Source organism: Drosophila navojoa, chromosome X (assembly GCF_054131105.1).
Source record: "Drosophila navojoa isolate 15081-1374.11 chromosome X, UAZ_NAV_1.0, whole genome shotgun sequence".
In the NCBI taxonomy this organism is placed as follows: domain Eukaryota; kingdom Metazoa; phylum Arthropoda; class Insecta; order Diptera; family Drosophilidae; genus Drosophila; species Drosophila navojoa.
In genome coordinates, this window is record NC_142895.1 from 973,364 (window position 1) to 985,898 (window position 12,535).

A 12,535-nucleotide genomic window follows, 5' to 3' on the forward strand; every position below is an offset into this window, starting at 1 on the left:
CGATAAATATCGATATACAGTTTCAAAATGTGAGACAGAGCTTTCCAGCTTTTCTCTAACCTCTTTCGATTGCCTTCTAACTCAAGGGCATCCGCTAGTCGAACTAGTCTCGCCTCTCGCCTCTTGTCTCTCGCCCACTTTATTATAATTTTCTTTTGATTATGCACTTCACTTATGCAACTTCGTGCACAACTCGATGCCAGTCAAATCACTTTGAGTTGCTGTCGCACTCGTATTTCAACGACTCCACTCGGTCAGGGGTAGAGACAGAGAAAAGGGAGTCGCCCCAAGTCGAGGGGCAGCAATTGTTAACCTATGTTAACAATTGGCACGTGACTAAAGACGATTCTTATGCGCACCTTTAAAATTGATTCAAAAGAAAGAGAGGTGAAGAGGGCGAGAGGGGGAGAGATAGAGACATAGACAATTCGTGTCCGACTCACATATTAAATGAAATATTCTTTGAGCTACTTGAAGAAAATTCAAATAGAATTCATTTCTGGGCATGACTGGGTCAAATTGAATAAATTATGATATAGCTCACTATACCTATATATATATCTGTCATATGATACGGCCGACTGAGTGACAGCTGAAGCAATAACTGAGCATAGCAAATGGATTTCTCACGATATGTATCCAGTTATCTCGTTAGCTTGAGCTTGACATGTGGAATTCTTATCAAACTTGAAGACTCTAAAGGCATTCAACTACTCTAAAACATATAGGAGAGCAGAGGTCCATTAATAAAGCTTCAAAAAAGGAATTCGCTATGCTCAGGTCTTATTTATACTCTCGAGATCTTCCATGTTTTCAGTTGTAAAGTTACCATAGCCTCAGCTGTACTCCCTCTCAATCTTAGTCCAGATTGAGCTGATCTATGGAAAGCATTTACCTATTCTTCATGTCTTCTGGGCTCACTCCTATGGGGAGCATTTCTTTCTCATTTCTTAACTTCTATGTCTCTTATATCCTTTTCCCCAATAACTCCGCCTCTTTGTCTCAAATTGAACCTTCCCAAGAGCAGTTCTTTCTATAAAGGAGCTTCTAAATGCTCTCACACCTCAGCTAGGCTCAGTTTTTGCTGCACTCCAATGACTCTTAAATTATCCCATAACTGCTCAACTACACTTCTGGACATCTTCCCCTCTGGCTTACCTTGAAGCAACCGCACCAGACGCGTTTGCCTCGAAACACCGGCATCTTCTTCTTCTGCTGCTGTCGGTAGTGCTTCTGTAATGGGGTCTCGCAGCTGCTGTGCGATTTCTTGAAGCCAGCAACACTGCCGCTGCCTGCACCGCTGTTGCTGCTGCTGTCGTGGGCGTCGCTCTCGTGCTCCTTGCTCAGTCCAAATGGATAGCCAAAGGTGTAGCCTAATATATTGTGGGTGTAGAAGGAGTTGGCGCCGTTGCCCAAGCTGCGGCTCTCATCTGCATGTTCCACGCCAACGTTGCTGTTGCCGCTGCCGCTGTTGTTGCCGTTGCCGTTGCTGTTGCTGCTGCTGCTGCTGCTGTTGTACTGTTGCCAGTAGCGATAGACACTATTGAAACAGCTCAAATCACTCAAAATGCTTTTCCAGTGCTCGAAATCGAAACGTTCCTGAAAATTGGCCGAGGAGGTGTCGCTCGCGCTGCCGTTGGGTCGGCTGCTGCAGCTGCTGTTTAGGCAATTGCTGCTGGTGCTGTTGCTGCTGCTGTTGCTGTTGCTATTGCTGCTGAGCTTGAGCGTCGCTGTGCTGCCTTGGCTCAAGTCACTGCAGCTGTTCAGGCTGGTGATGGATATTAAGCTGTTGTTGTTGTTGTTGTTGCTGCTGCTGCTGTTGCTGCTGCGTATGTTGCTGTTGTAGCCGTTAAGCGCAATGCTGCTGCTTCGTATGTTGCTGTTGCTGCTGCAATTGTTGCTGTTGCTCTGACTGTTGTCACTGGTTATTGTTATCTTAGTTACGCCCGCTGTGCTGCTTGTTGTGGCAGCAGTTGCTGCTGTCGCTGTTCCTGCTGCTGTTGCAGTTGCTGTTGCTGTGGCTGCTACTGCTGTTGTTGGTGTTGCATTGATTGTGATGCAGCTGCTGTTGTTGTTGTTGTTGTTGATAGTTGTGGTGGTGTTGATGTTGGTGCTGCTGCTGTTGCTGCTGTTGGCTGCTGCAGTTGCTGCTGCCTTGGGCTTCTCTAGTGTGCTCTCTGGCGATGTCTGCAATATTTCCGTATTGGTGCTCTGCGTATCCGGCTCATTGATGCACACAATGGGGCACGACTGTAGCTTCTGCAATTGGACAAACACGCATACACAGATATTTAGATTGAGATGCATAGATTAATCAAAATTTATGTAACTATCGGAATTTGTCCATTAAATCATTCCCGCTGCCCACTTGTCATTGCATTCTTGGCCAGCGCCAAAGCCAAAGACATGGGCCGAGGTGTCTAACCAGACAAATGGCTGTCAGCTCGCATGCCAAGGCAACAAACACCAACAGCAATGGCAACAGCAACAGCAAATGCAATTGCGTTCAATTCAATGACTATCAAAGCCAGCTGAATGCGTGCGTGCGTGTGTGTGAGTGTGTGTATATACATATATTTATACCCTAGCCCCAGGCGGAGTATATATGAGTTTTACTGCATTTCAACAAGTCAAACTAGTTCAATATAAAGTCAAGACTATCGATAGTCATGTCATCGATTACTAACTAATAACAAATATAGCGATAATCGATAACTGACTAACAAAATCGATTTTTTAGAACGACATCAAAAATCGATAACGGGGTGATCGCTAACTAACAATATAATAGATAGCCAGTAGACAAGCTGCATCGATAACAGAACTCGACGAGTCTAACAATCAAGAATCGATAACAGGGCACCGATAACTAACAACGTAATCGATAGCCAGTAGACAAGCTGCATAAATAACAGAACTCGAAGAGTACAACAATAAAAAATCGATAACAAGGTCATCGATAACTAACAATATAATCGATAGCCAGTAGACAAGCTGCATCGATAACAGAACTCGTAGAGTGCAACGATCGTCTATATGCTCCACCTATCCTCAGCCAGTCCACAATCGCATCGAGGGTATGCATATTCTATTTGGAGTACTTGAAAGATTTATATCGAGCATTATGCATTCCGTTTCGTGGGTTTTTCGTTATTGTTTGGCGCGTGGGCAAATGTAAAATCTCTTGACTTGCTCGCTGTGCTGGCTGTCATAAATGTCTGGCAATTGTCGAGACCGAAATGCGTTTTGACATGTGTTGAAATCGCGCAGAGGATCAAAATCCCCACCTCCTCCCCGATGCGTGTGGGTCGTGACTAGATTCCATAGTAGAATGCGAAATGGGAGATTTTGACAGGGTTTCGAAATGAGCCCATGCCAAGGGATCGAGCTCAGATTATATTAGAAATGAAATTGAAAACGGAATGGAATGGGAATGGGCCCACGAATCAGCCTCTAATGTGTGACAATGGCATTGAGCCTATTGATCTGTATAAAGAATGCGTATCATAGAGTTTTCATGATTAGGGTCGAGGTATAGATAGAGTGGGAAATGGCTTTCGCAGTCGAATCCCTGACTTCTTCAAGTCGAGAACCACATGGAATTGAGATTTAGAACGTAATGAAATATGTAACTGGGAATGCAATTTGGAAATTCGAAATGTCTTTTGCTGATGTGTTGAGGCATATGGGAATGCCAACGGCCATTGTTCGCCTCATAATTGTAGTTTCACTCAATTAGCTATGCGAATTGCAATCAAATTTATGTAAATACATAATGTAATAATGGTCTAAGTGAGTGTGTGTAATGCTTGTTGGATAATTTCTGAGTTGCCCGCTCTCTGCAGACAGTCTGGCAACGTTGATTGAGGCCAGGCTGTCAGCCAGCCAGCCAGCCAGCTGTTACCAACTCTACTTTGTGTGTTTTTCTGTTTCTTTTCCGCTTTTCAACATAGTTTGAGTAACTAACTAACTAAGTAGGCAACTAATTTAGCTGACATCAAGTCAGGTTGCGACCCAGTTGCCAACGCCAACTGTTTCTGTTTCTGTTACAGTTTTTCTTGTTGGTTTTCGTTTCTGTCGAATCGGGTCAATGCTTTGGCTCAGAACTGTCAGCGAGCAGTCTGGCAACGCTCTGTGTGGGCGCCTGCTCGGCCTATGCGACTAATTTAGCCAAAGCAGCGTCTTTTCGCTTTGTTTCTTCTTTCGTCTTTTGTTTGTCATTTGAATATTGGATTTGCTGCGCTCCAATCAAGCGTTACGGCCATAAACAACTCGGCTAGCAGTCGCCGCTTATTTGGCCACAATTAAGAGCCAATATTTGTTTGCTCATTAAAAAGGGTCAATACACACGCACACACACACACACACACACACACACAGCCCACGACCAACGGGAAGCTGAAGTGTTGCGAAATCCCCAGCTGACACAGTTACATCCGGCAAACAGTCAAAAACTTCTGTTAACTTTAAGCAAATCAAACTCTATTAGCCAGGTTAACTTTGTTTGCCCAAAGCGCAAATTGCTCCTCACTAATCCATAGGTTTCTATTTAGAAGAGTTGTCATATATCTCATATGATCCATTCACTATCTATCTATCTTTCTATATACCTACCCTATAGTATTCTATATACCCATTATAGTACACCTATTTGTATTAATCATCTTATACACCCAATGAACTCAGCCTACATAGAGTATATTATCATTCTATAAACTCCTTATACATAATACAGTCATGATATATACTCATCCATATATGAATTTTCATTCTATAAACTCTTTTTACATAATATACCCATAATATATATATCCTTATACATAATCCAGGCATGATATATACTCATCCATATATGACTCCTCATTCTATATACTCCTCATACATAATATACTCATAATATATACTCATCCATATATGACTACTGCTTCAAAGCATCTGAAACTCTCATTGTCCCATAGGATAATTCTCAGTTCCATTCATACATATATAGTAGCTGAAGATATCTCTGTTGATATCTGTATCGATGAAGGTAAGCATATAAGTCTATTTATGTATATAAACATCTAGACCTGCCTCAAGTATATTTCCTGCTAATTAAGTAATTAACTGCTTAAACAATATTACCCGAGTTATTTCCTATATAGCCAGCTTATAAATACCTGGCAAAGGTAGCTAGAAATCTGCTGGTTAAGTGAATTTCCTATACAAACGCGTATAATATATTATATTAAACAGATAATATATAATCTATAATTAATGCTCTACGTTCGCTAAGTCGCTCGCTTTTTCAATTAATCATTCAACATTGGATACACCGTTCTATGCTATCTATAAGCGCTTAGTCACCTATGGGTATTGCGCTCTAATTGACTGATAAATAGTTTTCATTCAAGTTCCCATTCCTGGCTCGAAAACGCATTCACTTGAAATTGGCTTTGATTATTCAATTACAATCGCACTTGACTGTTTGCCTTCCCCCGATTTGTGCCATGCGAGCCACAGTCTTTCCGTGTCGCCTCGCATGGCTGTTACATTTTTCACACTTGTCCATGGCACGCCCCCTTGATTCGAAGCATCCATTTCCGAGTACACCCACTCGAAAGGTCTGTCTCGTAATAACTTCATAAAGCGGGCGCCAAAAAGTGAAATGGAAAATGCTTGACGGCGAAACCAAAGAAATGAGTGCAGCGTGAGCTCAACTGAAAGATACCCTGTATGATATGCCATATATATATAAATTAACGAGTTTTCTGGTGCTATGGGAAAGAGTTATGGAAAAGATGAAACTGTTTGAATATTGAATAAAAGATATGCCAAAGAGCTGCAATTTGATATCGATTTTTATCGATATCGACATAGCATTTAGCTCATATTTATTATACATAAATATCGACTCTCTCAGCGACCCTTTTGAACCATACTCAAATAGTTTACAGGGTATATATTGAAAGCCAATGGCAAGGCAGGAAGCTAAGAAGATGTGTATACATATGTATGTATGTATATATTATGTATGTATAATTGTATATCAAAGCCTACAACAACGTGTGCTTGCCCTTAATACCAAAGAGACGAAAAATCAAGTGACTCGCAAAAATGGGAAAAACTTGTTTTTCCGCATTGCCTGGAAAAATTGTTGCGCGAATGCTGAAAGCGACGCCAACTGGCGACGGTAGCTGCTGTCATTGTCGTTGCTGTTGTAGTCGTTCATTGTGTTGCTGTTGTTGCTGTTGATGTTGCTGCTGCTGCTGTCAGCAGCCGCAGCAAACTATGTGAAACTTTTCCTTTTCGTGCCGCAAAAGACCCGTTCATCAGCTGTCGCCGCATTTAAGCGCATCTTTACCCACATTTTATGCAAATGGCAGCTGATTGAGCAGCTTACAAAGAGACACACAACATACATACACACACACAGCTCACACACACACAGACACACACAACTCGCACAGCAGCTGCTGCAATCAGTTGTCATCAATCATTCAAGATAAGCGAAAACATCGAGCTTGAATTAATAAACCAAACGCATTTGCAATGCGAGCAACATGAGTAATCGATAGCAGCATTATCGATAGGTAAAGATTAATTAGCAGATAGAGAAGATCGATAACAATAGGATCTATAAACATTAACATCAATATCGATAGCTGGCAAATACAATAAACGATAACAGACTAATCGATAAATATTAGACGCAAGTAGAACACTTAAACAATCGATAACTGGCAATAAAGACTCAATCACAGACCTCTCAGTCTAGCCAAACCTTGATAAACTTTCGATGATCAACTCATCGATTATTGTTATCGATGGCCTCGCTTCACTGGCATTTTTACTGTATTTGGAACATATATAGAGATTACGATTTGCATATACAGTTTGGTACGCTCATCCATTATCGATTTTTATAGCGATCAATCATTGTGCGAGGCATTCAGACACTGGAGCAAGCGAATAGCTGAAAGAGAGGCTTTGCTTTCCCAGACATTGTCGCACGGTCCAAAAATAGTCATTACGATCAGCTAACGATAGTTGATATAACGAACTGTTCAAACAGTTTTTTTTTTTCGTCACATTTATTTCTTTCTCTCTCCCTCTTTTTCTTTCAACTTGTCAGTTGGACAGTGGGACGACTGCGGACTGCGGAGTCAATTGCATGCATTTGCAGCACATTTTTAGTGAATTTGGCAGCGAACGGCAATTATGGTAAAAGGTTTCATCATCTCCAATTGATAGACAATGCTTAAGGAATTAAAGCTATGCAAAAAGTTGCAAACTTTTTTATTAAGGAAGGAAATTCGTTGAATCTAGAGATAGCAATATATTGTGTGATTGGCCCAAAGGCATTGCTGGCTCTTTAAGCCATGGCTCACGTGCCACAAGTAATGTTAATCATGTTCATTTCATTTCTTATAAAAATGAAGAGAAAAACACATCTCATTCGTAATCGCAACAACCATTAAAGTCAGGTGAAGAGCCTCTAAATTATCTAAACGAAAAGACAACTGCCTCAAAAAAAAAAACACACACACACACATCTGAGTGAGATGCGGAAACTGAAGAAGAAAGAAACATAAGAGTGATCTAGTAAGAGAGTGAATGACTAAGAGATACCCTATCAAGGCAATGAAATATGATATGAAGGCAAGGAAAACACTTTAATCCTCATTCATGGCGATAGGGAAGAGCTATCGATACTTATCGAGTTATCAATTAGTACAACATAAGTTTGATATCGATTTATATCGATCGATTATCAGTCAAACAAAAGTTAGGTAGAGCTGAATCGATCCATTAATTCTGAATGCTGAAAGAGCTTAAACATCCTCTACGAGTTCATTCACGCCTGCCTCTGTGCAAGTATACTCAGTTTATCCACTTGAAAACGTACTAATACTATCGCCACTCAACTATCGTATATCTAATTGCACAGCATTAGGCAAAATAAAGAAAAAATTTGCTATTTTTTTATTATTTTTAGTATTTTGCTATGATGTGGTTTGTGTTTGTTTGATTCAAGACAGCAACAATTGGCGCTGGACCGTGATGAAGGTGTTGTAAGGTGTTGTTTACATGCAACAACAACAACAACAACCACAACAACGGCTACAATAACTGAATTTCAGCTTGTATCAAAAGCAAATCCAAATCCGAATCCGCAAGCAAGCAAGCAAAAAAATAAAGCTAAACAAAACAAAACAAAAGTAAAGGTAAATCGAAATCGTGTAATCAGGCATGCGGGTGTTAAAAAATTATTACACAAGGCAATTGGCTAAGTCAGCACCCCTGCACCCCTGCACCCCTGCCTACCCGCCTGCCTAACCACCCCACCCGCCTGCCCTAGGTGCCCCTATTTTAACACCCGCAGCGCCACCTGCCGGCCAACTATGCAATACAATGCAAGATTCCAGTTTCGAATTTCAGTTTTGCATGTTGGCATCCAATAAAACAAAAAGAGGCCCCGCATGCAAGCAGCCGCGAGGAGAAACGACTACAGAGCACCATATAATACTAGCTGCAATGGGTATCTCAGAGTTGCTAAGAAGCCCCATGGATCTAGGCAGCCGCAAGGCCTATAGACGTGATATATGTTACTTTATATCTAAATAAAGTAAATATCTATAATAGATTTACCCATTCAGTAAGGTTAAAGTTGTAGCAATGTTCCTTAGGGAATTACTCACTTATCGATTGCCTTATATATGCCATAATTACAGGGTATTTGACGGCTCAAGCACAGCCAACGTCAGCTCACTTAAATGAGATTGTCTTAGGCTAGGATTTTCGAATGCTTGGGAGCTTATCAAAAATATATTTTCAGCCGAGACAGACATGAGATACATTTGCAATCTAAAACCGAGACTTTTGACGTTCTGAGCGCCAACTACTGGGTATCTGAAACACCGAAATGAACAACAACAACAAACACAAAACACGCCAAGGCACTGCACATAAATAATCAGCAGTCAGAGGTGTCAAGTTCTAGTCAAAGTTGAGCTCGAGTGCACCAAAAGCGCAATTCGTTACGTTTGCAATACCCGCTCAAAGGCAATTGAAAGAGGGTATATAGGGCAGGTAGGCCCTATCTTAATGACATTTCGAGTTTCAGTCCAAGCAGGAGGGAGTGAGAGAGAGAGAGAGAGACGGAGAGAGAGAGAGAGAGAGGATGCTTTACTGAGGCATTTCCAGCTCTCTGGTTGCTAGCGAGCATTTCGCGGTGTGTCACACCCGGCTGAAATGTTCTTGAAATCATTTGCAGCGTTTGCGTTGAACGGCGAGCGACATTTACAAAAGTTTGTCGGCTTTATTACATTTGATATTTAGCCGAAAACAAAAATTAGGCTTAAGAATTTATAGCGCTTAGGGTGCAGCCGCAACGGGCTCGATCGGCCGATCAAATGCCAGGCTCTGAAAGTTACGAGTGCTCTTACGAGCGGCAGTGCATGCTTGGCAGATACCCTGTACCCTCCATCCTTCCATCTGGATGAGCTCAAACAAATTGAATTTGCATGCGTGATGTGAAATTTGATCTTAGGAAAACTTTCAAAGCACCAACTCTTATACTGACTCGCCTTTAGTCGCCCGTATACTCTTATAACCGTACTCTTATAAGGCAATACAATTGTTAGCCCACCATTTCACATTCTTTTTATCTGTCTACCTCTTCCCTCGTATATGAGTCTTTTACATTTTGTTACGCTCTCTCTTTAAAATCTCTGCACTCTATCATTATTATTGTCTATTATTTTCTTATTTTATACATACATTTCCTAATATTCTTATGCTTATAACTAAATTCTCTCAAGCTCTTATACACTCTACACTCTAATACAAATATTCATACATATTGTCTTATGTTCTTATAGTCCATCTTCAACTTATGTCCCATTGTTCTCTTTTTTACATTCATAATCTTCCTCTCTCTCTCCCTCTCTCTCTCTCCCTCTCACCCCTTGCCAGTCCAGAGTTACATTGGGTACAGGGTATACATGTTTGGCTTTATTTTGGCCAAGACAGACGGCGATCATCCTCTGAGCACCTGAGTAGGCAAATCTCAGCTCTGGACATAACTTTCACTTGAATCAACTTGTCGCTGTTGCTGTTGTTGTTGTTGTTGTTGTTGTTGTTGTTGTTGTTGTTGTTGCCATTGTTGTCGCTGTTGTCTGCGGGCCTTCGGGGGCGATGCTTTTGATACTTCAGTCTGCATGGTGGCCCATTGTTTGATGGCTGAATGACCCCATCTCCCGCTACCCAACCACTTCCACTCCCCTTCACCCCAAAAGCTCGAAGCATTCGTCATGGCAAAGCGTAAAAAGCCGAAGAAAAAAAAAAAAACAGTTCAACAATTTGCCATTTTTTGCGCTTGACTTGAACTTCATTTGCACAACTTAATTATGAGCCAAGTCAACATAATTATGACGATCAATGTTGTAAACGAGGCTGGGCACAAGCCGTTGCCAAAGTGTTTTTTAATTATTATTGATACAAGTAAAACACAAAAACAAAGAAAACTTTACAAGAAATGATTTTGCAAATGGATGTTTTTGCGTTGGATCATCAACAACAGCTCGAAACATGCAACAGATCGCTGAACAACAGCAACAAAAAAAAAGCTGTTCAAGCTTGCATATGAAAGACTTAATTTTGTCAGAGTTTTAAGGGAGTTGGGATCAGGCATGGAACTAGTTGTGCATAGCTAAAGTACTTACTACCACACCAGGAACAAACTCCCATTGAGAATGAGCTGAGACTATTGCAAATACCTCTCAAGCTCAGAAACCTACAGGATATGCCATTCACATATAATGCAGTTAAAGTCTCTCTTCAAGCCAATGACAAACTCTGAATTTGCATAGCTAACAACACAAAGAGTCAAGCGAGGAGAAGCTAAAGAAGAAGAATGCGTAGAAAGAGTTTGAAGACTTTGACGTTTGACGTTAAAGCAAATATCCATTTTGAATGTTTCATATATTTTCGATTGCGTTTTCTTAAATATATATATATATATATATATATATATATATATATATATATATATATATATATATATATATATATATATATATATATATATATATATATATATATATATATATATATACAGGTATGTATATATATATTTGGCATTTTTCATTTGTTGCTTTTTGGCTGACATTTAAAGTTTAGGAGGCCAGCGTTAGAGTTATGGCCAGATCAACAGAGCAACTGAGCCAAAGCGACCAAGCAGCAAGATAGAGATAAGACGATATATGATATGATGTGATATATACATACACACATGCATACATACATGGCTGAAAATAAGTTATCAGACACTTGGACTTTCAGAGCCTAAGACAATAATATTATTAATATTATAAGAAAACCTAAAACTACGAGAGTCTTATTTTATAGAATCCTAGGAGTATGAAAGCCATAAGCTAGCCAGCATAACAGTTTAGAGCTTGAAAACATTGTCCCATTGCATGATTGAATATTGAATATAAATTGAAATATTTACATATATTATACATGTCGTATCAGTGCGATATTACGCTGGCAATGCGTGTTAATCGATTGATTTAGTATTGTAGAGCAATTAAAGGAGGTATTGTCACTAGGAAAGAGACAACTATAGCTGTTGCTGAACGTGTTGCCGGGTGTCGCTGAGTGAGAGCGAGACGGCTAGTGATGTTCTTCGCACAGGGTCGCTATGCGTTCGATGAACTACAGACTTTTGACAGGAGAAGAAAAATCACGCTTGGCCATAGACAATTGAGCAAGAAAGAGCTTTACGAAAAAGTTAAGCGACACCGAGAACTCGTTGATAGCTGCAACTATAATGGAAGGTATTAATGAAAGAAGTAACGCTCCGACATACATATAGTCAGTAAATTTAAACATAATTATTTCCTTCAATAGATATATATAATTAACCCTCTCTATCTCTCTCTCCCTCTCTCTCTCTCTCTCTCTCTAGCATACTTCTCAGCCAAATCAACTACATGTAGCTATGGGTCCCTCCCTCAGTCAACAGCTAAGCTGAGGAACTTGAAATACTTTGCCAGAACTTGAATATCACGAAGTTCAACGCAAGTTTAACGCCAAATGGCAATTAATTATATCGATTAACACACTTTTCATGCATGCATTTGTAGTATATATGCATATAGTATATGCGTATGTCTTCTAATGAGCCATTATACATAAATAGGGTATATGGAACGAGTTTTGCAGTCATAAATAATGCGAGTTGTCAATGCAAAGCTATGCGCGCCCGCTAACTTAAAACATGATTCGTTTTCTTTTTTGCCCTACCCTGTAGATCATTTGAGCGGCTCGAACGGGGTGTTTGGGACTTACTGACAATGAGGCATATGCGAGTGAAACAGTATGAGAGTGTGCGAGTTTTAGATTTCAAGAGTTCGACTTTAGCTAAAAAACAACAATTTTGGTAGCTTCTCCTACTACAGACTCTAACATGATTTGCACTTCGCCTTGCCCTATAGGGCATCTACTAGTCGAGCAGCTTTTGCGACAATTTTCATTTATTTTTAAA

General features: G+C 40.3%; 2 protein-coding genes across 2 annotated transcripts in view; both read right to left on the minus strand.

Moving 5' to 3' along the window:
* The window catches only part of LOC108656829 (zinc finger FYVE domain-containing protein 1), an 89,439-nt gene that overhangs the window by 14,665 nt on the left and 62,239 nt on the right, over positions 1-12,535 (minus strand). The window lies entirely within an intron of this gene.
* DAAM (disheveled-associated activator of morphogenesis-like protein) overlaps positions 1-12,535 on the minus strand; it is a 33,893-nt gene that overhangs the window by 5,985 nt on the left and 15,373 nt on the right. Inside the window, exon 2 of the mRNA XM_089263368.1 lies at positions 1,159-2,259. Within this exon, the coding sequence (XP_089119494.1) occupies positions 1,159-2,259 (1,101 nt within the window). The remainder of the gene's footprint in view (positions 1-1,158; positions 2,260-12,535) is intronic.